This window comes from Macaca nemestrina, chromosome X, assembly GCF_043159975.1.
Source record: "Macaca nemestrina isolate mMacNem1 chromosome X, mMacNem.hap1, whole genome shotgun sequence".
Classification (NCBI taxonomy): Eukaryota; Metazoa; Chordata; class Mammalia; order Primates; family Cercopithecidae; genus Macaca; species Macaca nemestrina.
The window spans coordinates 32,345,585-32,372,532 of NC_092145.1; the positions used below are offsets into that span (position 1 = coordinate 32,345,585).

At 38.8% G+C, this 26,948-nt stretch overlaps 1 protein-coding gene across 6 annotated transcripts in view; it reads right to left on the bottom strand.

Annotated features, from left to right (window-relative positions):
* LOC105468430 (glutamate ionotropic receptor AMPA type subunit 3) overlaps positions 1 to 26,948 on the bottom strand; it is a 322,135-nt gene that overhangs the window by 95,393 nt on the left and 199,794 nt on the right. For all 6 annotated transcript variants that reach the window (XR_011618481.1, XM_011718571.2, XM_011718567.2 and 3 more), the window contains one exon: positions 1,762 to 1,923. Coding sequence is in view for 5 of the 6 variants with exons in the window: in XM_011718571.2 (XP_011716873.1) it covers positions 1,762 to 1,923 (162 nt within the window). In the remaining variant the exon portion in view is untranslated. The remainder of the gene's footprint in view (positions 1 to 1,761; positions 1,924 to 26,948) is intronic.

The window sequence follows — 26,948 nt, forward strand, 5'->3', positions numbered from 1 at the left end:
TAAATCTAAAGATCATAAAGCAGTGTGGGTAGGCAGTTTTATGAAAAATCTAAATTTGAATAAGCTCACCTAAATGTAATGCAATGTGCATTTTAACCATGACTTTATGCTTTTGATATTTTTATCTTGATTTCTATGAAAATGGGCAACTTAGGTAATCTAATTATTTTCAGAAATACTTTAGCAAGCAGGAAAACATTTCCATTCAATATACATATAGGTAACATACACTCTATTGTAGCCTAATTCACTTGGGATTATTTTCCAGTAAATATCAGTTTAATACATTAAAAAAATTTTGATTACAAAGGATTCATCATAGGGATTGTGACCATATTTACTGAAGCAAATTAGGACACTTGATCAGACCCTAAAACAGAATGTTTTAAAACAAGACTATCTTGGAAAAATCTGGCAGGCATAATCACTACAACCACAGGATACCACTTAACTAGTAAGTGGCTCAACTGAACGAAAAAAGTATGTTTAACCCATAACTTTTCTAGAACACACCAATTGCATAAAGTAAGGTTTCACTTGAATTATGTTCTGATGTAACCCATTTAAGGTGGAGCTGCATAGATGGTACAGAATGTATCTCTATATCTTTTTTCTGGTCTGTGTTGCCTACTGTTCTCTATTATTATTATTATTATTATTATTATTATTATTATTATTTGAGATGGAGTCTTGCTCTGTCGCCCAGGCTGGAGTGCAGTGGCATGATCTTGGCTCACTGCAACCTCTGCTGCATGGGTTCAAGCCATTCTTCTGCCTCCGCCACCCAAGTGTCTGGGATTACAGGTGCATGCTACAATGCCCACCCTGTTATCCCCTATTCTATTCTTGCCTGGGAGGAAGGATGTGAGGATGAGTATCTTAAAACAATGAGGAAGATGTTTTCCCCTTTTCCTTTTTTAGGAAAAGGTCTTGACTCTGTTTTGATCCCCCATTTTGTACCACAGCTATGGTACATACTTTCACTATATCAGGAAGGAAGAATTTAAAGTCAGTTTCATATTTGAATCAATACACTGAGGGAATGAGTTACTTAAAAAATATATTTGAAGGGTCCTTTGTGTAACATGAATAACTTTCCCCTAATTTATCTGTTTAATTCCTGGTTTTTAAATAATAGAATTTCTAGCCATAGGGGAATGCATATGAAAAATGTGCATTTTTAACCACGACTTTCTGCTTTTAATATTCTTATCTTGATTTTGTGAAAATGAGCAACCTAAGTAATTTAATTATTTTCTAAGATACTTTAGCAGGCAGGAAAACATTTCCATTCAATATACATATAGGCAACGTACACTCTTTATTAGAGCCTAATTCACTTGGGTGTACTGAGATTCATGGAACTTATTAAAACAAAGCAATCACATAAATAATGTAAAATCTAATTTGCTGTTTCAGACTATCAATCTTCCTTACCTATTCCCACTGCCCCCACCCTTCGCCTGGCTCAGGTTCTTGTAATATTATAAATTGTTATGAGCATATTACAAATAAAATTCATTAAAAATTAAGTTAACTTATTTCCAAGCATTGGATTTTAAAAGATCTCATTCTCAACAGCTTCTTTATTCAGGGGTTTAGTTTTTAAACGCAATAGCATCACCTGCAGTTGTTTTGTGGCATCTTTGAATCACTTCTGAGGAAAATCATTTGATCATAAGATGACTGTTAGTGTATAAAGACCATACGGAAATACATTGAAAAGCTGGCCTTAGGTTTTTACACGCCATGGAACATTACCTTTAGTGGTGCATTCTTGGCTTCAGGGAATTCCCTTTCATCCAGCCTCACCCAGCGCTGTATGAACTGCTGAACCATAGGGTTTTCATTGTTGACAATCTGGAAACCTGTAATGTTGGCTCCCCCATGCATGACTCTTTCCAGTAAAATATCAGTAAAACCCTGGAAAGACATTGAAAGGATCATGATTGTGGGAGGTTGTGTATTCTTACTCACCATATCTGTTAGAGTGCTAAAGATAATGTGATCATTTATTAGCAATCAAGACAGCCTTGAATATGAAATTAATTGTTAGGACACTATGTCCCTGAAACTGCAGGCATAATGGAGAAAATATGCATTCTTTCATTTTAGTTCCTGTGTCTTTATGTAATGTGGCTGCCACATGGACAAACATAGGTGCCAGCTTTAAACAAATATTTTGATTTGTTTTATTTACCTGTATTTTTAGTCTTTCTTCATTGAGTAAAAATACAATGCTTTATGTAATTGGAAAATGTTGAAAAAGCTTGACCCTAGTGGGTGTTATAGCAAACTTTTCTTCAGCCTAACGTGATAAACACAGTGGATTGCTTCAGATTCTAGTGATGAGTACTTTGGAAATTTGTGATTTACAGAAATGCCAATGAGTGAAACTGACAGCTTGGTTGGATATGATGGTACAAATCCCAGAGTATGTCTCACATGTATCCATAAATGAATTACTTTTTTTTTTGAGATAGAGTCTCGCTGTGTCGCCCAGGCTGGAGTGCAGTGGTGAGATCTCAGCTCACTGCAACCTCCGCACCACCCCCAGGGTTCAAGCGATTCTCATGCCTCAGCCTCCCAAGTAGCTGGGATTACAGGTGCATGCCACCATGCCCACCCAATTTTTGTATTTTTGGTAGAGACGAGGTTTCACCATGTTGTCCAGACTGGTCTCAAACTCCTGACCTCAAGTGATCTGCCCGCCTCGGCCTCCCAAAGTGCTGGGATTACAGGTATGAGCCACTGCACCAGGGCAATAAATGAATCTTAACAACTACTACATAGCATCCACCATTTTCTTCTAATTTGCTCTGGCTACCATCTGGTGCCTCTGCCACCTAAGCCTTGTGCAGGAGTATCTCCATGTGAGCTCTGCCAGCTCCATTGGGCATTATTATCTTCTGGGACAAGTAGCAGCCCAGGAATTGCTGCTACTTTTGCTGGATAACTATATCCTGCTAATTACTATTAATGTGTTAGGGTTTTCAATGAACTGAAGCCATCATTTGTATTCATAAAGAGATGGGTAGAATTCTTCCTCCCTTCTTTACAACCCTCCAAAATTTTAATATAAAAATGATCAAACATACAGAAAAATTGAAAGAATTATACAGTGAATACCCACATAGTCACAGTCAGATTCTACAATTATTTTTTCTACTCATCTATCAAACTATTTCATTTTGGGGTTCATTTCAAAGTAAGTTGGAGACATTAGTATACTTCACCCTAAAAGATTTCAGCACGCAGGTCATTAACTAAAATTCAGTGTTTGTTTACAGTTCTTTTTCTTTCTTCATTTTTTGAAGGTAAAATTTACATCAATGAAATGTACTTGATGAGTTTTGATAAATGCATACACCTTTATTACCCAAGTCCGTATCAATTCTTTAATGTTTCCTCTCTTTTTTTTATAGTCTAAAAATGGTTTTATTGAAGTGTAATAGTTGTATAGAGAAGTGCACATATCTTTATGTGTATAGCTTGGTGAATTTATTCACAAAGTAAACATAAACTATATATATAGAGTCAGCACTTCCATCCATGTTTCTCTTAATTTTACATTTGTTTACTATGGGTAACAAGACAGTCTTAGAAAACATTTTAGTGAAACAGCTTTTTCAGTTATTACTTACAGCCCCTTCCTCTTCCTTTCATAAGTGGGATATGAGTCAATGGAGGCCGGATCAAAGAGTCAAATAGTTTACATCACTGAGAATCACTCCTTCATTCTGATAACCATAAAGCATTTTAAAATTTAACATTAATTCATCATGATGAGTTTTCTCCTAAAGGCTTTCTTCATGAGAGAAAATAAGACACAGTGTTTCTCCCATTTTATTCCCCCTATAATAAATTCAGCAGAGAGCCTCACTTGTGTAGAAAGTCTAGCAGAGGCTACCACTGGGGCTTAAGCCTAACTGTTACCCAAGTCTCCATTCTCACTCCTTAAACTTAAATTCAAATAAAATGCTGAGGATAAAACTCTAATGAAAGGGCCTTCAAGATGGCTGAATAGAGGCATCCAGAACTCACCTCCTGTACAAAGAAGAAATAAAATAGTGAGTAGATAATCACACTTTGAGTATATTTCCTAAGAGAGAATGCTGGAATTCAATAGAGAAGTGACAGGAAACATCTGACTTAAGGAATGAGAAAGAAGTAAGGCAGCCTGCTTGGCTGGGATCATCTGGAAGCCTGGAGAGGTGCCCCAGTGTGGGTAAAGGATAAGTGAGAGACCCCTAGCCGTCCATATTCCCAATGTGGACTCCTGCAATCTTAGCCCTGGGAGAGCCCTCAACCCACATGGGCTTTGAAGGAGTTGCCTAGAGATTGTAAAATGGCATTTCTCTAGAGAGGCAGCTTGGGTGGGTCCTACATACCCCAGAGTCCCAAGCAGCCACAGTAGGGTGCCATTTTGAGAGCCCAGCCCCCACCAGACTACATCCTGACCAGAGGCCCAACAGCCCCTACATTTCCACATCCTTGGGACCCCATCAATGGGGTCGAATACCTTGAATGCAGGGCTGGGCCTTGTTGGCTGCTGCTGCCAGAGCGAAACACGAGTCATTGGCAGTGACCCTGTCACTTCCAGTAGCAGTGCTGCTACATATTTAAAAGAGCTCTGAGGAAAGGCTCCCCTGCTTATATCAGGGCCAAAGCACATGCTCCTAAGCTACTTGTTTATGGCTGCTACCACTGAAAGCAACCATGCCTTCTCCAGCAGTAGGGCTGCAGCACAGCCACTTCAGCCCCAACCTGAGCATTCTACTGGGGACCTAGGGATCACCTCAGCCCTGCCTACCACAGCCAGCACCTACATGCACCACCAGATGGCCTGGCTCCACTCCCCTAAATTCAGTGCCTGAGTACACTGTCCAGGGGCCTGGAAATTGCTCTGCCCCATTCACCACCACTGGACCTTAGCACTCCTCCTGGGAACCTGAGGATAGGCTGATTTAGCCTGTCACTACCACCGTGGCTGGGACTCACCTACACGTGCTACCTACAGGCCTCAAGAATGGCTGGCCTAGCCTATTGCAACCACCATCATCACCAGGACAAACCATTTGGGAGTCAGAGGATTGTGTTGCCTCTGCTACAACCATTGCCCATGCCATGCCCACTTCCTAGGGCTCCAAGGACCCACCCATCCATATGGCCCACCACTGCCACTGCTGGCATCTGAGCAAGCTGCCTGGAGGCCCAAGAATCAGTCTAACTGGACCCACGAACACTGGTGCCCATGTACACTTCCCTGAGGCCCATGGACAGGTATGCTTGACCTGTTGCTGCTACCACTGGTGCCCAAGAACTGACCCATCTGATGTCTCCAACTCCAGCAAAACTTCACCACAGCCTCCACCAACAACTGCACCCTATACTACCAAGGAAATCATGGATACTATTGATGCTGTTTACAGCCAGATACATCATCATGGAGACTATATTACTGCACATACTGAGAATCAAAACCAAAGTGTCTTACCCAACCAACACCATAGATAAATCTTCAGGAAAAAGTCCTCCCCTACAAAAGCAAATTTAATATATTGAAAGAAGTAACTGTTACACTAAATGTGCAGATATCAACGCAAGGACACAAAAAATATGAAAAAGTTAAAAAAATACAATGCCTCCAAAGGAACATAATACTTCTCCAGCAATAGATCCCAATCAAAAAGAAATGTATGAAATCCCAGAAAAAATTCAAAATAATGATACTAAAGAAGTTCAGTAAGATACAAGAGAGCACAGAAATCAGAACAGCAATACAAATGAAAAACAATGCAGAATATGAGTAAGAAATTTACCAAAGAGATACCTAAAATAAAAAGAAAAACATACAGAAATTCTAAAGCTGAATAATTCATTGCATGAAATATAAAATACATTTGAAAGATTCAACACTAGACTAGATCAAGCAGAAGAAAGAATTTTAGAAGTTGAAGACAAGTCATTGAAATAACCCAGTCAGACAAAAATGAAAAAAGATTAAAAAAGGTTAAACAAAGCCTATGACATACAGGACACCATAAAATGATCCAAAAATGTGAATTTTTAGTGCCCCAGAAAGTGAAGAGAAAATGAAAGTGATAAAAAAAACCTATTTAATAAAATAATAGTTGAAAACTTTCCAGATGTAGCAAAAGATTTAGACATACAAATACAGGAAGCTCAGAGATCCCAAAACCTTTAAAAAGGTCTTCTCCATGGCACACTGTAGTCAAACTGTCAAAAATCAAAGATAATTCTAAAAATAGCAAGAGAAAAGCATCTAGTCACTTACTCTGATGGGAGTTCCCATTGGACTGACAGTGAATTTCTCAGCAGAAATGTTACAGGCCAGGAGAGAATGGGCTGATATATTCAAAGTTCTAAAACAACAACAACAACAACAACAACAACAACAACAACAAACTTGGCAACCAAAGATACTATACTGAAGAAAGTTGTCCTTCATAAAGAAGGAGAAATAAAGTCTTTCCCAGACAAGCAAAAGCTGAAAGAATTAATAACTACTAGACTAGCCATATAAAAAATGCTTAAGGGAGTCTTACACCTGGAAGAAAAAGGAGAATATCTACCATAATGAAAGTACATGAAAGTATAAAACCCATGAAAGTAAACACACAAATGAGGAAGAGAAGGGTCTCAAATGTTTCCACTATAGAAAACCATCAAACCACAATGATAAACAGTAAGAGAGGAAGAAAGAAACAAAGTATATGCAAAATAACCAGAAACCAATCAATAAAATGACAGAAATAAACCTTCAAATACCAATAGTAACTTTGAATATAAATAGATTAAACTTTCTACTTAAAAGATATAGACTGGCTGAAGGGATTTGAAAAAATGATCCAGCTATATGCTGCCTACAAGAAACTCACCTCACATGTAAATGTACATATAGGGTCAAAGTAAAGGGATGGAAAAAGACATTCTGTGCAAACAGAAATGTAAAGCAAGCAGGAGTAGCTATATTTGTGTCAGAAAAAACAGACTTAAGTCAAAAACAGTGAAAAGAGACAAAGAAGGTCATTATATAATGATAAAGGGATTAATCCAATAATACTATATAACCATTCTAAGCATGTATGCCTCTGACACCAAAGCACCAAGACAAATATTATTACAACTAAACAGAGAGATAGACTCCAGTACGAAAATTGGTGAGAGCTTCAACACCCTACTCTCAGTATTAGACAGATCATCTAGAAGGAAGATTAACAAAGAAACACTGAATTTAAACTTCACTTGAGACCAAATGTACATAACAGAGATTTATAGAACATTTCATCCAACAGCTGTAGAATACACATTCTTCTCATCAGCACATGGAACATTCTCCAGGATAGATTATACATTAGGATACAAAACAAGTCTCAAAAAATTTAAAAAAATCAAAATCATATCAAATATCTTCTCAGACCACAATGGAATTTAACTAGAAATCAATAACAAGAGGAACTTTGGAAACTATAAAAATACCTGGAAATTAAACAACATGCTCCCGAATGACCACTGGATCAAAGAAGAAATTAAGAAGGAAATTTAAAAAATTCTTGACACAAAAGAAATTGAAATGCAACATACTAAAAATCTACCATAATGAAAATACATTAAAGTATAAAACCCACTGGTAGAGCAAACACACAAATGAGGAAGAGAAGAGTACAGAAAAAGTAATATTAAAAGGGAATTTTATAGAAATAATGGCCAACATCAAGAAGGATGTCAAGTAAACAATCTAATGATGCACCTCAAAAACTAGAAAAGCAAGAACAAACCAAAGCCCATATTAGTAGAAGGAAAGCAACAATGAAGATCAGAGCAGAACTAAATGAAACAGACTAAAGAAAAACACAAAAGAACAACAAAATAAATTTTTTTCAAAAGATAAACAAAATCAATAAACCACTAGCTAGATGAACCAAAAAAGAGAGAAAACCTAAATAAATAAAATCAGAAACAAGAAAGGAGATATTACAATTGATACCATAGAAATATGAAAAATTGGCCTGGCATGGTGGCTCATGCCTGTAATCCCACACTTTGGGAGACAAAGGCAGGTGGACCATTTGAGGTCAGGAGTTCAAGACCAGCCAGGGCAACATGGTGAAACTCTGTCTCTACTGAAAATACAAAAATTAGCTGGGTGTGGTGGCGGCACACACCTGTAATCCCATCTACTTGGGAGAGCTGAGGCAGGAGAATTGCTAGAACCCAGGGAACAGAGGTTGCAGTGAGCCAAGATCGAACCACTGCACTCCAGCCTGGGTGACAGAGTGAGGCCCTGTCTCAAAAAAGAAAAAAATGAAAGATCACCAGAGACTGTTATGAACAACTAGATAACCGACTGGAAAACCTTGAGAAAATGGATAAATTCCTGGAGGCATGCAACCTACCAAAATTTAATCAGGAAGAAATTGAAAACCTGAACAGACCAATAATGAGTAATGAGATTGAATCAGTAATAAAAAGTCTCTCAACAAATAAAAGTCTAGGACTGAATGCTTCACTGATGAATTCTACCAAATTCACAAAGAGGAACTAATACCAATCCTCCTCAAGCTATTCCAAAAATATTAAGGGGAGGGAATTCTCCCTCACTCATCCTATGAGGCCAACAATACTGTGACAGCAAAACCAGACAAGGATGCAACAACAACAAAAAACTACAGGCAAATATCCATGATGAACATAGATGCAAAAGTCCTCAACAAAATACTAGCAATCTGAATCCTACAATCTATCCAAAAGATACACCATGATCAAGTGGGATTTATCCCAGGGATGCAAGAATGGCTCAACATATGCAAATCAATAAATGTAATACATCACATCAACAGAATGAACGCCAAATCTGTATGATCATCTCAATAGACACAGAAAAACGATTTGGTAAAAGTCAATATTCCTTCATAATAAAAACTCTCAACAAACTAGGCATAGAAGGATTGTACCTCGACATAATGAAGGCCATACATGACAAACCCACAGCTGAAATCAGACTGAATGGGAAAATGCTGAAAACCTTTCCTCTAAGAAATGGAACAAGACAAGGATGCACACTTTCATCACTCCTATTCAATGTATTACTGGAAGTCGTACCCAGAGCAACCAGGTAGGAAAAAGAAAGGCACCCAAATTGGAAAGGGGGAAGTCAAATTGTCCTTCTTTGCATATGTCATGAGCTTATATCAAGACAAACCTAAAGACTCCACCGAGAAATTCTTAGATCTGACCATTAAATTCAGTAAAATTGCAGGATATAAAATCAATATGCAGAAATCAGTAGTGTTTTTATGCACCAATATTGATCTAGCTGAAAGAGAAATCAAGAAGGCTATCCCATTTACAGTAGCTACTGAAATATCTAGGAATAAACTTAACCAGGGAGGTGAAAGATCTTTACAAGGAAATCTCTGATGAAAGATTTTGAAGAGGACATAAATGGAAAGACACCCCATGCTCATGGATTGAAAGAATTAATATTGTTAAAATGACCACACTACTCAAAACAATCTACGGATTTCATGCAATTCCTGTCAAAATACCAATGTCATATTTCACAGAAATAGTAAAAACAATCCTAAAAGTCACATGGAACGAGAAAAGAGTCCAAATAGCCAAAGCAACCCTGAGCAAAAAGGACAAAGCTGGAGGCATCTTACTACCTGACTTCAGGATGTGTCACCAGGCTGTAGTAATCAAAATGACACAGTATTCATATAAAGGCAGACACATAGATGAATGGGACAGAATAGTGAACCCAGAAATAAAACCACATATTCACAGTCAACTTATTTTCAAAAAAATTTCTAAGGACATACACTGGGGAAAGGGTACCCTCTTCAGTAAATGGTGCTGGGAAAATTAGATATCCATATTCAGAAGGATGAAACTGGACTCCTATTTCTCATCATATACAAAACTGAACTCCAGATGCATTAAAGACCTAAACAAAAGACTCGAAACTATAATCCTACTAGAAGAAAACATAGGGAAAGCACTTCAGGACATTAGTGTAGGCAAAGATTTTATGGCTAAGACCTCAAAAGCACAGGCAACAAAAACAAAAATAGACAAGTGAGACTATATTAAACCAAAAAGCTTCTGCACAGTAAAGGAAACAATCAAAAGAGTGAAGAGACAACCTGTTGAATGGGAGAAAATATTTGTAAACTATTCATCCAACAAGGGACTAATATCCAGAATATACAAGGTACTCAAACAACTCAATAAAAAACAAAAACAAAAACATATAATCCCATTACAAAGTGAGCAAAGAACACGAACAGAAATTTCTTAAAATAAGACATACAAATTGCCAACAGGTATATGAAAAAATGCTCAACATCACTAATCAAATGGGAAATACAAATTAAAATCACAACAAAATATCTTACCTTGGTTAGAATGGCTACTATTAAAAGGGAAAAACAGTCACTTAAAGTTATTAGGGCGCAAGATGGCCGAATAGGAGCAGCTCCAGTCTCCAACTCCCAGCGCGAGCGACACAGAAGACCGGTGATTTCTGCATTTTCAACTGAGACTCCACCTCTGGGGACAGGACACAGTAAACTAAACAAACGCAGCAGACACCTCTGCAGACGCAAACGACTCTGTCTGACAGCTTTGAAGAGAGCAGTGGATCTCCCAACATGGAGGTTGAGATCTGAGAAGGGACAGACTCCCTGCTCAAGTGGGTCCCTGACCCCTGAGTAGCCTAACTGGGAGACATCCCCCACTAGGGGCAGTCTGACACCCCACACCTCACAGGGAGGAGTACACCCCTGAGAGGAAGCTTCCAAAGCAAGAATCAGACAGGTACACTCGCTGTTCAGAAATATTCTATCTTCTGCAGCCTCTGCTGCTGATACCCAGGCAAACAGGGTCTGGAGTGGACCTCAAGCAATCTCCAACAGACCTACAGCTGAGGGTCCTGACTGTTAGAAGGAAAACTATCAAACAGGAAGGACACCTACACCAAAACCCCATCAGTACATCACCATCATCAAAGACCAGAGGCAGATAAAACCACAAAGATGGGGAAAAAGCAGGGCAGAAAAGCTGGAAATTCCAAAAATAAGAGCGCATCTCCCCCGGCAAAGGAGCGCAGCTCATCGCCAGCAACGGATCAAAGCTGGACGGAGAATGACTTTGACGAGATGAGAGAAGAAGGCTTCAGTCCATCAAATTTCTCAGAGCTAAAGGAGGAATTACGTACCCAGTGCAAAGAAACTAAAAATCTTGAAAAAAAAGTGGAAGAATTGATGGCTAGAGTAATTAATGCAGAGAAGGTCCTAAATGAAATGAAAGAGATGAAAACCATGACACGAGAAATACGTGACAAATGCACAAGCTTCAGTAACCGACTCGATCAACTGGAAGAAAGAGTATCTGCGATTGAGGATCAAATGAATGAAATGAAGCGAGAAGAGAAACCAAAAGAAAAAAGAAGAAAAAGAAATGAACAAAGCCTGCAAGAAGTATGGGATTATGTAAAAAGACCAAATCTACGTCTGATTGGGGTGCCTGAAAGTGAGGGGGAAAATGGAACCAAGTTGGAAAACACTCTTCAGGATATCATCCAGGAGAACTTCCCCAACCTAGTAGGGCAGGCCAACATTCAAATCCAGGAAATACAGAGAACGCCACAAAGATACTCCTCGAGAAGAGCAACTCCAAGACACATAATTGCCAGATTCACCAAAGTTGAAATGAAGGAAAAAATCTTAAGGGCAGCCAGAGAGAAAGGTCGGGTTACCCACAAAGGGAAGCCCATCAGACTAACAGCAGATCTCTCAGCAGAAACTCTCCAAGCCAGAAGAGAGTGGGGGCCAATATTCAACATTCTTCAAGAAAAGAATTTTAAACCCAGAATTTCATATCCAGCCAAACTAAGTTTCATAAGTGAAGGAGAAATAAAATCCTTTACAGATAAGCAAATGCTTAGAGATTTTGTCACCACTAGGCCTGCCTTACAAGAGACCCTGAAGGAAGCACTAAACATGGAAAGGAACAACCGGTACCAGCCATTGCAAAAACATGCCAAAATGTAAAGACCATTGAGGCTAGGAAGAAACTGCATCAACTAACGAGCAAAATAACCAGTTAATATCATAATGGCAGGATCAAGTTCACACATAACAATATTAACCTTAAATGTAAATGGACTAAATGCTCCAATTGAAAGACACAGACTGGCAAACTGGATAAAGAGTCAAGACCCATCAGTCTGCTGTATTCAGGAGACCCATCTCACACGCAGAGACATACATAGGCTCAAAATAAAGGGATGGAGGAAGATTTACCAAGCAAATGGAGAACAAAAAAAAGCAGGGGTTGCAATACTAGTCTCTGATAAAACAGACTTTAAACCATTAAAGATCAAAAGAGACAAAGAAGGCCATTACATAATGGTAAAGGGATCAATTCAACAGGAAGAGCTAACTATCCTAAATATATATGCACCCAATACAGGAGCACCCAGATTCATAAAGCAAGTCCTTAGAGACTTACAAAGAGACTTAGACTCCCATACAATAATAATGGGAGACTTCAACACTCCACTGTCAACATTAGACAGATCAACGAGACAGAAAGTTAACAAGGATATCCAGGAATTGAACTCATCTCTGCAGCAAGCAGACCTAATAGACATCTATAGAACTCTCCACCCCAAATCAACAGAATATACATTCTTCTCAGCACCACATCGTACTTACTCCAAAATTGACCACGTAATTGGAAGTAAAGCACTCCTCAGCAAATGTTCAAGAACAGAAATTATAACAAACTGTCTCTCAGACCACGGTGCAATCAAACTAGAACTCAGGACTAAGAAACTCAATCAAAACCGCTCAACTACATGGAAACTGAACAACCTGCTCCTGAATGACTACTGGGTACATAACGAAATGAAGGCAGAAATAAAGATGTTCTTTGAAACCAATGAGAACAAAGATACAACATACCAGAATCTCTGGGACACATTTAAAGCAGTGTGTAGAGGGAAATTTATAGCACTAAATGCCCACAAGAGAAAGCAGGAAAGATCTAAAATTGACACTCTAACATCGCAATTAAAAGAACTAGAGAAGCAAGAGCAAACACATTCGAAAGCTAGCAGAAGGCAAGAAATAACTAAGATCAGAGCAGAACTGAAGGAGATAGAGACACAAAAAACCCTCCAAAAAATCAATGAATCCAGGAGTTGGTTTTTTGAAAAGATCAACAAAATTGACAGACCACTAGCCAGACTAATAAAGAAGAAAAGAGAGAAGAATCAAATCGACGCAATTAAAAATGATAAAGGGGATATCACCACCGACCCCACAGAAATACAAACTACCATCAGAGAATACTATAAACACCTCTACGCAAATAAACTGGAAAATCTAGAAGAAATGGATAATTTCCTGGACACTTACACTCTTCCAAGACTAAACCAGGAAGAAGTTGAATCCCTGAATAGACCAATAGCAGGCTCTGAAATTGAGGCAACAATTAATAGCCTACCAACCAAAAAAAGTCCAGGACCAGATGGATTCACAGCTGAATTCTACCAGAGGTACAAGGAGGAGTTGGTACCATTCCTTCTGAAACTATTCCAATCAATAGAAAAAGAGGGAATCCTCCCTAACTCATTTTATGAGGCCAACATCATCCTGATACCAAAGCCTGGCAGAGACACGACAAAAAAAGAGAATTTTAGACCAATATCCCTGATGAACATCGATGCAAAAATCCTCAATAAAATACTGGCAAACGGGATTCAGCAACACATCAAAAAGCTTATCCACCATGATCAAGTGGGCTTCATCCCTGGGATGCAAGGCTGGTTCAACATTCGCAAATCAATAAACATAATCCAGCATATAAACAGAACCAAAGACAAGAACCACATGATTATCTCAATTGATGCAGAAAAGGCTTTTGACAAAATTCAACAGCCCTTCATGCTAAAAACGCTCAATAAATTCGGTATTGATGGAACGTACCTCAAAATAATAAGAGCTATTTATGACAAACCCACAGCCAATATCATACTGAATGGGCAAAAACTGGAAAAATTCCCTTTGAAAACTGGCACAAGACAGGGATGCCCTCTCTCACCACTCCTATTCAACATAGTGTTGGAAGTTCTGGCTAGGGCAATCAGGCAAGAGAAAGAAATCAAGGGTATTCAGTTAGGAAAAGAAGAAGTCAAATTGTCCCTGTTTGCAGATGACATGATTGTATATTTAGAAAACCCCATTGTCTCAGCCCAAAATCTCCTTCAGCTGATAAGCAACTTCAGCAAAGTCTCAGGATACAAAATTAATGTGCAAAAATCACAAGCATTCTTATACACCAGTAACAGACAAACAGAGAGCCAAATCAGGAATGAACTTCCATTCACAATTGCTTCAAAGAGAATCAAATACCTAGGAATCCAACTTACAAGGGATGTAAAGGACCTCTTCAAGGAGAACTACAAACCACTGCTCAGTGAAATAAAAGAGGACACAAACAAATGGAAGAACATACCATGCTCATGGACAGGAAGAATCAATATCGTGAAAATGGCCATACTGCCCAAGGTAATTTATAGATTCAATGCCATCCCCATCAAGCTACCAATGAGTTTCTTCACAGAATTGGAAAAAACTGCTTTAAAGTTCATATGGAACCAAAAAAGAGCCCGCATCTCCAAGACAATCCTAAGTCAAAAGAACAAAGCTGGAGGCATCACGCTACCTGACTTCAAACTATACTACAAGGCTACAGTAACCAAAACAGCATGGTACTGGTACCAAAACAGAGATATAGACCAATGGAACAGAACAGAGTCCTCAGAAATAATACCACACATCTACAGCCATCTGATCTTTGACAAACCTGAGAGAAACAAGAAATGGGGAAAGGATTCCCTATTTAATAAATGGTGCTGGGAAAATTGGCTAGCCATAAGTAGAAAGCTGAAACTGGATCCTTTCCTTACTCCTTATACGAAAATTAATTCAAGATGGATTAGAGACTTAAATGTTAGACCTAATACCATAAAAATCCTAGAGGAAAACCTAGGTAGTACCATTCAGGACATAGGCATGGGCAAAGACTTCATGTCTAAAACACCAAAAGCAACGGCAGCAAAAGCCAAAATTGACAAATGGGATCTCATTAAACTAAAGAGCTTCTGCACAGCAAAAGAAACTACCATCAGAGTGAACAGGCAACCTACAGAATGGGAGAAAATTTTTGCAATCTACTCATCTGACAAAGGGCTAATATCCAGAACCTACAAAGAACTCAAACAAATTTACAAGAAAAAAACAAACAACCCCATCAAAAAGTGGGCAAAGGATATGAACAGACATTTCTCAAAAGAAGACATTCATACAGCCAACAGACACATGAAAAAATGCTCATCATCACTGGCCATCAGAGAAATGCAAATCAAAACCACAATGAGATACCATCTCACACCAGTTAGAATGGCGATCATTAAAAAGTCAGGAAACAACAGGTGCTGGAGAGGATGTGGAGAAATAGGAACACTTTTACACTGTTGGTGGGATTGTAAACTAGTTCAACCATTATGGAAAACAGTCTGGCGATTCCTCAAGGATCTAGAACTAGATGTACCATATGACCCAGCCATCCCATTACTGGGTATATACCCAAAGGATTATAAATTATGCTGCTATAAAGACACATGCACACGTATGTTTATTGCAGCACTATTCACAATAGCAAAGACTTGGAATCAACCCAAATGTCCATCAGTGACAGATTGGATTAAGAAAATGTGGCACATATACACCATGGAATACTATGCAGCCATAAAAAAGGATGAGTTTGAGTCCTTTGTAGGGACTTGGATGCAGCTGGAATCCATCATTCTTAGCAAACTATCACAAGAACAGAAAACCAAACACCGCATGTTCTCACTCATAGGTGGGAACTAAACAATGAGATCACTCGGACTCAGGAAGGGGAACATCACACACCGGGGCCTATCATGGGGAGGGGGGAGGGGGGAGGGATTGCATTGGGAGTTATACCTGATGTAAATGACGAGTTGATGGGTGCAGCACAGCAACTTGGCACAAGTATACATATGTAACAAACCTGCACGTTATGCACATGTACCCTACAACTTAAAGTATAATAATAATAAATTAATTTAAAAAAAGAAAAAATATAAGGCTTAAAAAAAAAGTGTATTCCCTTAATATTTTTGGATTTTAAAAAAGAAGTTCTAGAAATCAGACACTTCCTGTCCTCTATTGAGATCCTCAATCCTAAAATAACTGTGATCCTCAGTCTCCCTATTTCACTCCACTTTTACATATATTCTCATGCTTGCTAAATGTTTCATGGTCACCTCTCCCTCATCAGTGTCTTTGCTAAGCCTATGGGAAAAATCAGGCCTCTGTGTACAACTATCTTGTTGACGATAGTTTCTCACAATAGGAAGTAGCAGTTTATGAAGAAAAACAGCACATGCATTACAAAACTGAATTCAGACGGAAGGTGGTCCAGATGCCAGCGGACTTTTGCCGTTTATTTAACACCTGTCTCCTAGCTTCCATCTTTCTACTGCTGACCTTCTTTCCTTTATTTTCCCCTTTATCATCCAAATGTTTAATATTCATTTTTGTAGTGCTAGTGTATTTGCAAAGGTTTTAGAGAGACTCGGTATTATCAACTTGAGGCACTTTTTTTTTCTTGGTTTTTTTTTTTTTTTTTTTTTTTTGAGACACAGTCTCACTCTGCACCCAGGCTGGAGTGCAGTGACATGATCTCAGCTCACTACAACCTCTGCCTCCCGGGTTCAAGCTTTTCTCGTGCCTCAGCCTCTCAAGTAGCTGGGACTACAGGTGTGCACCACCACACCCGGTTAATTTTTGTATTTTTAGTAGAGATGGGGCTTTCAGTGTGTTGGCCAGGCTGATCTTGAACTCCTGACCTCAAGTGATCTGCCCACCTCTGCCTCCCAAAGTGGCTGGGATTACAGGCATGAGCCACTGTTCCTGGTCAACATGATGTCCTTTTGTGGCCAGCTCTTAAAGGGAAATCTAGCAAGAGTTGTGGACAAGTGAAATGCCTTAAAATAATGAGATAATAGGTGAAAATGGACTAAGAGTCAGCCAACTCCTGCCCTCAGCCAGAACTTGCATCCCAATTTTCGATTTCTATAACTGCCTGTCACCTTTCTTTTCCCCTTCACTATCCAGATTAGCTTTTTTTAAAAAAATTTGTATACATGTATGGGGTATAAGTATAATTTCGTTACTTAGTTAATTTTAAAACTCTACTGTCAGGAGTGGGATTGTTGAAGGTTATTTTTGTTGCATTAATCCCACCTCAGGTCTCTGTGTAGCCACTTCTTGCAAGAAACGAATTCTGGCAAGAGTTATGAACAAATTAAATGTCTTAAAATAATCATACAAGCAGAGAAAGTAAACCAGGAGCCAGCCAACTTCTCCCCTGAATCAGAACATTTCTCCTAACTTCTATCATCCTATCACAACCCTCCCTGCCATCCCCATTTTATTTCCCTTTTTATATACTCTGTGTTTTATAGTGTCCTATTCTGTTTTAGTACCTTTACATTGATTTCAGGGATACATGGCCTCAATATAAACACCATGAGGGTTTTGTGTGTCCAACGACTAAAATCTAACATGCTATGGAAACGTATGGTGCCTTAAAATTCAATAGCAAAGAGGACCAGGAGCCTGACACCTCCTGCTCTTTAGCCCAAAACCATCTCTTGCTCTCTTCTCTCTTACCGCTTTCTCCCCTTCCTTATTTCCTGTCTACTTGGTGTATGTTTGCTGGTCAGTTTTGTTGCATTAGTTATTTTATTAAATCTGTGGCTAGACTCAGGCCTCAATTCACAATTTTGCCAACCATGGTTGTACATGACAACAGCCTGTAGCAACTCGTTGTAGAAGAAAAAAATTCCATGTTTTCAAAAAATGAAATAGATGTAAGAGGTTGAGAGAAGCCAGCAAAATCTTCCTCCTTGGCCATCTCTTCTCTCCTAACTTCCATCCATCTATCTATATATTTGGTGCTCATCTCTTTTATGTTAGTGTCTTTAGGGAGGTTTTAAGAAACTCAGCTTCAGTTTTATTACCTTGAAAACTGATCCAACAGCCTAAGGAGAAAATCTAACAAGAGGTTATGGGGTCAGTAAAATGCCTTAAAATGACAAGATACTGTACTAGGAGAAGGAAGACAAGAAGCCAGCCAGCTCCTCTACGTTAGCCCACAGGTCTCTCTTAACCTCCATCTTCCTACCACTGACCCTTACCCTTTTATTTACTCTATTTTTCTTTCTGGATATTGTATCATCACCTGTGCTGTGTGAGTGTCTTTACATAGGTTTTGGGGGATAATTGGCCTGCCTTAGGGTTATAAGTGCCATAACCATAAAAATCCATTGAAGGTTATTATGGAAAGGAGTAACATCTTAAAATGTTGGGATAAGAAGTGAAAGAGACCTAGAAGCCAAACAAAGCCTGCCCTTGTACAGAACCTCTCTCCTAATTTCCATCATCCCTCTCTACCTTTTCTCCTTTCCCCTCTTACTGTTGAATTTCAGCTCTGCTGTGTTAATGTCTCTGAAGAGGCTGTGGAGAGAATCAGGCTTTAATTTTTGCAATAACATGGACTGTCAGTGGTCACTTAAAGAGTGGAATTTAGCAATAGTTGATGCAAAAAGGAAAGTCTTTATAATAAAAAAGGTATCAGAAAAAGAAAGATGACCAAGAACCAACAAACTCCTGTCTTTGGCTTGACGATTTTCCTTATATCCACCTGTCTATTACTCACTCTCTTTCTCTTTTCCTTTTCTACTTCTTTGATATTTATTAATCAGTTTTGCTGCATAAGTGTTTCTTCAGAAGGTTTAGGGGAAAATCCAGCCTTGATCATCTCAACCTTGAGGACTGTTGGTTGCCCTATCTAAATGCTGGGAACCAGAGTGACAAACAAGCCATAGAATCTGAAGAAAGATAACAAGCAAAATGTACACAAATGAGACAGAGGGAGAAGTAGGACCAGGATTCAGCTAACTCTTGCCCTTTAGTAGCAAGATCTTTCCTTTCACCTCCCTGAACGCCTGTTACCTTCTTTCTTTTTTCACCTCACTTCTGCTGTATTCACCTTGCCAAAGAGGCTGTTAGTGCTTTCTGTCCATGTGGCCTGGTAAGCTGTCACGGCCCTCAGTAGGAACTAGTGGTGTGGAGGTCTTGCCAGCTAAAAAAACAGGTTGTGATGACCTCCCCCTGGTTTAATCTGTGCTGCTGTGGACACATTTTATCCCACGAGTACAGCCAGGCTAATACCAATTTGCAATGTGCCAGAACTCATTCCCAGGATGTCTGTCATAAAACATTAGTTGACTGAGAGACTTCTAGTTCCTCAGTGATATGATTGAGGTTGGGTATAGAGATGAGTGCACTGTATTCCTATAAAGGTGTTTCCAAATCACAATGTGTTTATTGGAGATCAAGACACCCAAGTGGGAATTTGTGGGGTGTATGTGGCAGGATGAAGCTTCCTGGAAGCAAGGGGTGGTAATTTTTGAGGTATATTTGAGGTGGACATCTTTTAGTTTCTCTGCCAGAAAAAGGGTAATTACGACAAATCTTTAAGAAAAGAGTGGTACAGTAGACAATAACCAGACTGAATTGCTGGCTCTTAGGCCTTAAGGCAGAAAGTGAGATTTGAGGGACCCTTTCTCCCTCTCTTTTGCTAATTCTATGTTACCATTTTAACATGCTATGAGTATTAGGTAAACAGGAGTATGAAGCTTATCAAAGTGAGAGATACTGCTTTCTAGTGCATGCTGTGTCTACTGACCCTGAGGACCATAATGGTGGCAGAAGCATTTGCAACCCCTTTTTCTCAAGAAAGATGGCTCTATTTTTCCAGCCCAGGCTTTTAAGATACAGGCCAAGCACAAGAGAGCCCATCTTTCACCCACAACAGCAGGTCAATGGGCAGTTGGTCGATTTTCTTATGTAATGTTTGTTAACTGCCAAATGTGGTTAGGCACGGTAAATGAATTAAAGCTATTCATTAAAGATTTTAAATGATACATATTTGAATATATTTATGGGGCAGATGTGGTATACTGTCACATGCATAGAATGTGTAATGATCAAATCAGTGAATTTAGGATATCCAACACACATATTTATTATTTTTATGTGTTCGGAACATTTCAAGACTCCTCTTCTGGCTACTACGATATATACAATACATTGTTTTTACTATAGTGACCCTACTCTGCTATTGAACAAGATAAGTTTTCCCTTATATCTAACTGTATGTTTGTACCCATTAACCAGCCTCTCTTCATACTGCCCCTGCTCTCACCCTTCCCAGCCTCTGGTAACTATCATTCTTCTCTCTACTTTCATGAGATCAAAATTTCTAGCTCCCAGATATGAGTGAAAATATACAATATTTGTCTTTCTGAGCATGGCTTATTTCACTTAACATAATGACCTCCAGTTCCATCCATGTTGCTGCAAATGACATGATTTCATTCTTGTTCATGGCTAAATAGCATTCCATTGTGTGTATATACCACATTTTTTGAAGGCCATTAAACTTAAGTTTTTTTAATCTTTTTTAATCTTTTTTTTCAGCTTTTATTTTTAGTTCAAGGGTACATGTGCAGGTTTGTTATATAGGTAAACTTGTATCACAGGAGTTTGTTTTGTAAATTATTTTGTCACCCAGGTACTAAGCCTAGGACCCAACAGTTATTTTTGTCCTTTTTGGGGTTGTTTGGGTTTTTTGTGTAAATTTGTTTTAATTGCCTATAGATGCTGGATATTAGACCTTTGTCAGATGCATAGTTTGCAAATAGTTTCTCCCATTCTGTAGGTTGTCTGTTTACTCTGTTGATAGTTTCCTTTGTTGTGCAGAAGCTCTTCAGTTTAATTAGGTCCCATTTGTCAATTTTTGCTTTCGTTGGGATTGCTTTTGACATATTCCTCATGAAATCTTTGCCTGTTCCTATGTCCTGAATGGTATTACCTAGGTTGTCTTCCAGGGTTTTTAAAGTTTTGGGGTTTACATTTAAGTCCTTAATCCATCTTGAGTTGATTTTTGTATGTGGTGAAAGGAAGGGGTCTCATTTCAATCTTCTGCACATGGCTAACCACTTCTCCTAGCACCACTTATTGAATAGGGTATCCTTTCGCTATTCCTTGTTTTTGTCAGCTGTGTCAAAGATCAAATGGTTGTGGGTGTGCAACCTTATTTCTGGGTTATCTATTCTGTTCCACTAGTCTATGTACCAATATCATGCCATTTTGGTTACTGTATCCCTGTAGTATAGTTTGAAGTTGAGTAGTGTGATACCTCCAGCTTTGTTCTTTTTGCTTAGGATTGCCTTGGGTATTTGGGCTCCATTTTTGGTTCCATAGGAATTTTAAAATAATTTTTATCTAGTTCTGTTAAGAATGTCAATTGTAGTTTGATGGGAATAGCATTAAATCTATAAATTGCTTTGGGCATTATGGCCATTTTAATGATATTGATTCTTCCTAACTGTAAGCATGGGATGTTTTTCCATTTGTTTGTGTCATCTCTGATTTCTTTGAGCAGTGTTTTGTAATTCTTATTGTACAGATCTTTCACCTCCCTGGTTAGCTGTATTCCTAGGTATTTTATTCTTTCTGTGCCAATTGTCAATGGGATTGCATTCCTGATTTGGTTCTTGGCTTGGCTGTCGTTGGTTATACATTTTCTTTATCCACTTGTTCACTGATGAACACTTAGGTTGATTCCATATCTTTGCTATTGCTAATAGTGCTGCAATATACATAGGAGTGCAGGTATTCCTTAGACATACTGATTTCTTTTCCTGTGGATACATACTCAGTAGTGGGATTGCTGGATCATATGGTAGTTCTATTTTTAGTTTTTTTATAAATCTTCACATTGTTTTCCATAGTGGCTATACTAATTTACATTCCCACCAACAGTGTACATGAGTTCCCTTTTCTCTTCATCCTTGCCAGCATCTTGTTATTGTTGTTTTTGTTTGTTTGTTTTTGCCTTTTTTTTTTAAAATTAATTTATTATTATTATACTTTAAGTTGTAGGGTACATGTGCATAACGTGCAGGTTTGTTACATATGTATACTTGTGCCAAGTTGCTGTGCTGCACCCATCAACTCGTCATTTACATCAGGTATAACTCCCAATGCAATCCCTCCCCCCTCCCCCCTCCCCATGATAGGCCCCGGTGTGTGATGTTCCCCTTCCTGAGTCCGAGTGATCTCATTGTTTAGTTCCCACCTATGAGTGAGAACATGCGGTGTTTGGTTTTCTGTTCTTGTGATAGTTTGCTAAGAATGATGGATTCCAGCTGCATCCAAGTCCCTACAAAGGACTCAAACTCATCCTTTTTTATGGCTGCATAGTATTCCATGGTGTATATGTGCCACATTTTCTTAATCCAATCTGTCACTGATGGACATTTGGGTTGATTCCAAGTCTTTGCTATTGTGAATAGTGCTGCAATAAACATACGTGTGCATGTGTCTTTATAGCAGCATAATTTATAATCCTTTGGGTATATACCCAGTAATGGGATGGCTGGGTCATATGGTACATCTAGTTCTAGATCCTTGAGGAATCGCCAGACTGTTTTCCATAATGGTTGAACTAGTTTACAATCCCACCAACAGTGTAAAAGTGTTCCTATTTCTCCACATCCTCTCCAGCACCTGTTGTTTCCTGACTTTTTAATGATCGCCATTCTAACTGGTGTGAGATGGTATCTCATTGTGGTTTTGATTTGCATTTCTCTGATGGCCAGTGATGATGAGCATTTTTTCATGTGTCTGTTGGCTGTATGAATGTCTTCTTTTGAGAAATGTCTGTTCATATCCTTTGCCCACTTTTTGATGGGGTTGTTTGTTTTTTTCTTGTAAATTTGTTTGAGTTCTTTGTAGGTTCTGGATATTAGCCCTTTGTCAGATGAGTAGATTGCAAAAATTTTCTCCCATTCTGTAGGTTGCCTGTTCACTCTGATGGTAGTTTCTTTTGCTGTGCAGAAGCTCTTTAGTTTAATGAGATCCCATTTGTCAATTTTGGCTTTTGCTGCCGTTGCTTTTGGTGTTTTAGACATGAAGTCTTTGCCCATGCCTATGTCCTGAATGGTACTACCTAGGTTTTCCTCTAGGATTTTTATGGTATTAGGTCTAACATTTAAGTCTCTAATCCATCTTGAATTAATTTTCGTATAAGGAGTAAGGAAAGGATCCAGTTTCAGCTTTCTACTTATGGCTAGCCAATTTTCCCAGCACCATTTATTAAATAGGGAATCCTTTCCCCATTTCTTGTTTCTCTCAGGTTTGTCAAAGATCAGATGGCTGTAGATGTGTGGTATTATTTCTGAGGACTCTGTTCTGTTCCATTGGTCTATATCTCTGTTTTGGTACCAGTACCATGCTGTTTTGGTTACTGTAGCCTTGTAGTATAGTTTGAAGTCAGGTAGCGTGATGCCTCCAGCTTTGTTCTTTTGACTTAGGATTGTCTTGGAGATGCGGGCTCTTTTTTGGTTCCATATGAACTTTAAAGCAGTTTTTTCCAATTCTGTGAAGAAACTCATTGGTAGCTTGATGGGGATGGCATTGAATCTATAAATTACCTTGGGCAGTATGGCCATTTTCACGATATTGATTCTTCCTGTCCATGAGCATGGTATGTTCTTCCATTTGTTTGTGTCCTCTTTTATTTCACTGAGCAGTGGTTTGTAGTTCTCCTTGAAGAGGTCCTTTACATCCCTTGTAAGTTGGATTCCTAGGTATTTGATTCTCTTTGAAGCAATTGTGAATGGAAGTTCATTCCTGATTTGGCTCTCTGTTTGTCTGTTACTGGTGTATAAGAATGCTTGTGATTTTTGCACATTAATTTTGTATCCTGAGACTTTGCTGAAGTTGCTTATCAGCTGAAGGAGATTTTGGGCTGAGACAATGGGGTTTTCTAAATATACAATCATGTCATCTGCAAACAGGGACAATTTGACTTCTTCTTTTCCTAACTGAATACCCTTGATTTCTTTCTCTTGCCTGATTGCCCTAGCCAGAACTTCCAACACTATGTTGAATAGGAGTGGTGAGAGAGGGCATCCCTGTCTTGTGCCAGTTTTCAAAGGGAATTTTTCCAGTTTTTGCCCATTCAGTATGATATTGGCTGTGGGTTTGTCATAAATAGCTCTTATTATTTTGAGGTACGTTCCATCAATACCGAATTTATTGAGCGTTTTTAGCATGAAGGGCTGTTGAATTTTGTTAAAAGCCTTTTCTGCATCAATTGAGATAATCATGTGGTTCTTGTCTTTGGTTCTGTTTATATGCTGGATTATGTTTATTGATTTGCGAATGTTGAACCAGCCTTGCATCCCAGGGATGAAGCCCACTTGATCATGGTGGATAAGCTTTTTGATGTGTTGCTGAATCCCGTTTGCCAGTATTTTATTGAGGATTTTTGCATCGATGTTCATCAGGGATATTGGTCTAAAATTCTCTTTTTTTGTCGTGTCTCTGCCAGGCTTTGGTATCAGGATGATGTTGGCCTCATAAAATGAGTTAGGGAGGATTCCCTCTTTTTCTATTGATTGGAATAGTTTCAGAAGGAATGGTACCAACTCCTCCTTGTACCTCTGGTAGAATTCAGCTGTGAATCCATCTGGTCCTGGACTTTTTTTGGTTGGTAGGCTATTAATTGTTGCCTCAATTTCAGAGCCTGCTATTGGTCTATTCAGGGATTCAACTTCTTCCTGGTTTAGTCTTGGAAGAGTGTAAGTGTCCAGGGAATTATCCATTTCTTCTAGATTTTCCAGTTTATTTGCATAGAGGTGTTTATAGTATTCTCTGATGGTAGTTTGTATTTCTGTGGGGTCGGTGGTGATATCCCCTTTATCATTTTTAATTGCGTCGATTTGATTCTTCTCTCTTTTCTTCTTTATTAGTCTGGCTAGTGGTCTGTCAATTTTGTTGATCTTTTCAAAAAACCAACTCCTGGATTCATTGATTTTTTGGAGGGTTTTTTGTGTCTCTATCTCCTTCAGTTCTGCTCTGATCTTAGTTATTTCTTGCCTTCTGCTAGCTTTCGAATGTGTTTGCTCTTGCTTCTCTAGTTCTTTTAATTGCGATGTTAGAGTGTCAATTTTAGATCTTCCCTGCTTTCTCTTGTGGGCATTTAGTGCTATAAATTTCCCTCTACACACTGCTTTAAATGTGTCCCAGAGATTCTGGTATGTTGTATCTTTGTTCTCATTGGTTTCAAAGAACATCTTTATTTCTGCCTTCATTTCGTTATGTACCCAGTAGTCATTCAGGAGCAGGTTGTTCAGTTTCCATGTAGTTGAGCGGTTTTGATTGAGTTTCTTAGTCCTGAGTTCTAGTTTGATTGCACTGTGGTCTGAGAGACAGTTTGTTATAATTTCTGTTCTTGAACATTTGCTGAGGAGTGCTTTACTTCCAATTACGTGGTCAATTTTGGAGTAAGTACGATGTGGTGCTGAGAAGAATGTATATTCTGTTGATTTGGGGTGGAGAGTTCTATAGATGTCTATTAGGTCTGCTTGCTGCAGAGATGAGTTCAATTCCTGGATATCCTTGTTAACTTTCTGTCTCGTTGATCTGTCTAATGTTGACAGTGGAGTGTTGAAGTCTCCCATTATTATTGTATGGGAGTCTAAGTCTCTTTGTAAGTCTCTAAGGACTTGCTTTATGAATCTGGGTGCTCCTGTATTGGGTGCATATATATTTAGGATAGTTAGCTCTTCCTGTTGAATTGATCCCTTTACCATTATGTAATGGCCTTCTTTGTCTCTTTTGATCTTTAATGGTTTAAAGTCTGTTTTATCAGAGACTAGTATTGCAACCCCTGCTTTTTTTTGTTCTCCATTTGCTTGGTAAATCTTCCTCCATCCCTTTATTTTGAGCCTATGTATGTCTCTGCGTGTGAGATGGGTCTCCTGAATACAGCAGACTGATGGGTCTTGACTCTTTATCCAGTTTGCCAGTCTGTGTCTTTCAATTGGAGCATTTAGTCCATTTACATTTAAGTTTAATATTGTTATGTGTGAACTTGATCCTGCCATTATGATATTAACTGGTTATTTTGCTCGTTAGTTGATGCAGTTTCTTCCTAGCCTCAATGGTCTTTACATTTTGGCATGTTTTTGCAATGGCTGGTACCGGTTGTTCCTTTCCATGTTTAGTGCTTCCTTCAGGGTCTCTTGTAAGGCAGGCCTAGTGGTGACAAAATCTCTAAGCATTTGCTTATCTGTAAAGGATTTTATTTCTCCTTCACTTATGAAACTTAGTTTGGCTGGATATGAAATTCTGGGTTTAAAATTCTTTTCTTGAAGAATGTTGAATATTGGCCCCCACTCTCTTCTGGCTTGGAGAGTTTCTGCTGAGAGATCTGCTGTTAGTCTGATGGGCTTCCCTTTGTGGGTAACCCGACCTTTCTCTCTGGCTGCCCTTAAGATTTTTTCCTTCATTTCAACTTTGGTGAATCTGGCAATTATGTGTCTTGGAGTTGCTCTTCTCGAGGAGTATCTTTGTGGCGTTCTCTGTATTTCCTGGATTTGAATGTTGGCCTGCCCTACTAGGTTGGGGAAGTTCTCCTGGATGATATCCTGAAGAGTGTTTTCCAACTTGGTTCCATTTTCCCCCTCACTTTCAGGCACCCCAATCAGACGTAGATTTGGTCTTTTTACATAATCCCATACTTCTTGCAGGCTTTGTTCATTTCTTTTTCTTCTTTTTTCTTTTGGTTTCTCTTCTCGCTTCATTTCATTCATTTGATCCTCAATCGCAGATACTCTTTCTTCCAGTTGATCGAGTCGGTTACTGAAGCTTGTGCATTTGTCACGTATTTCTCGTGTC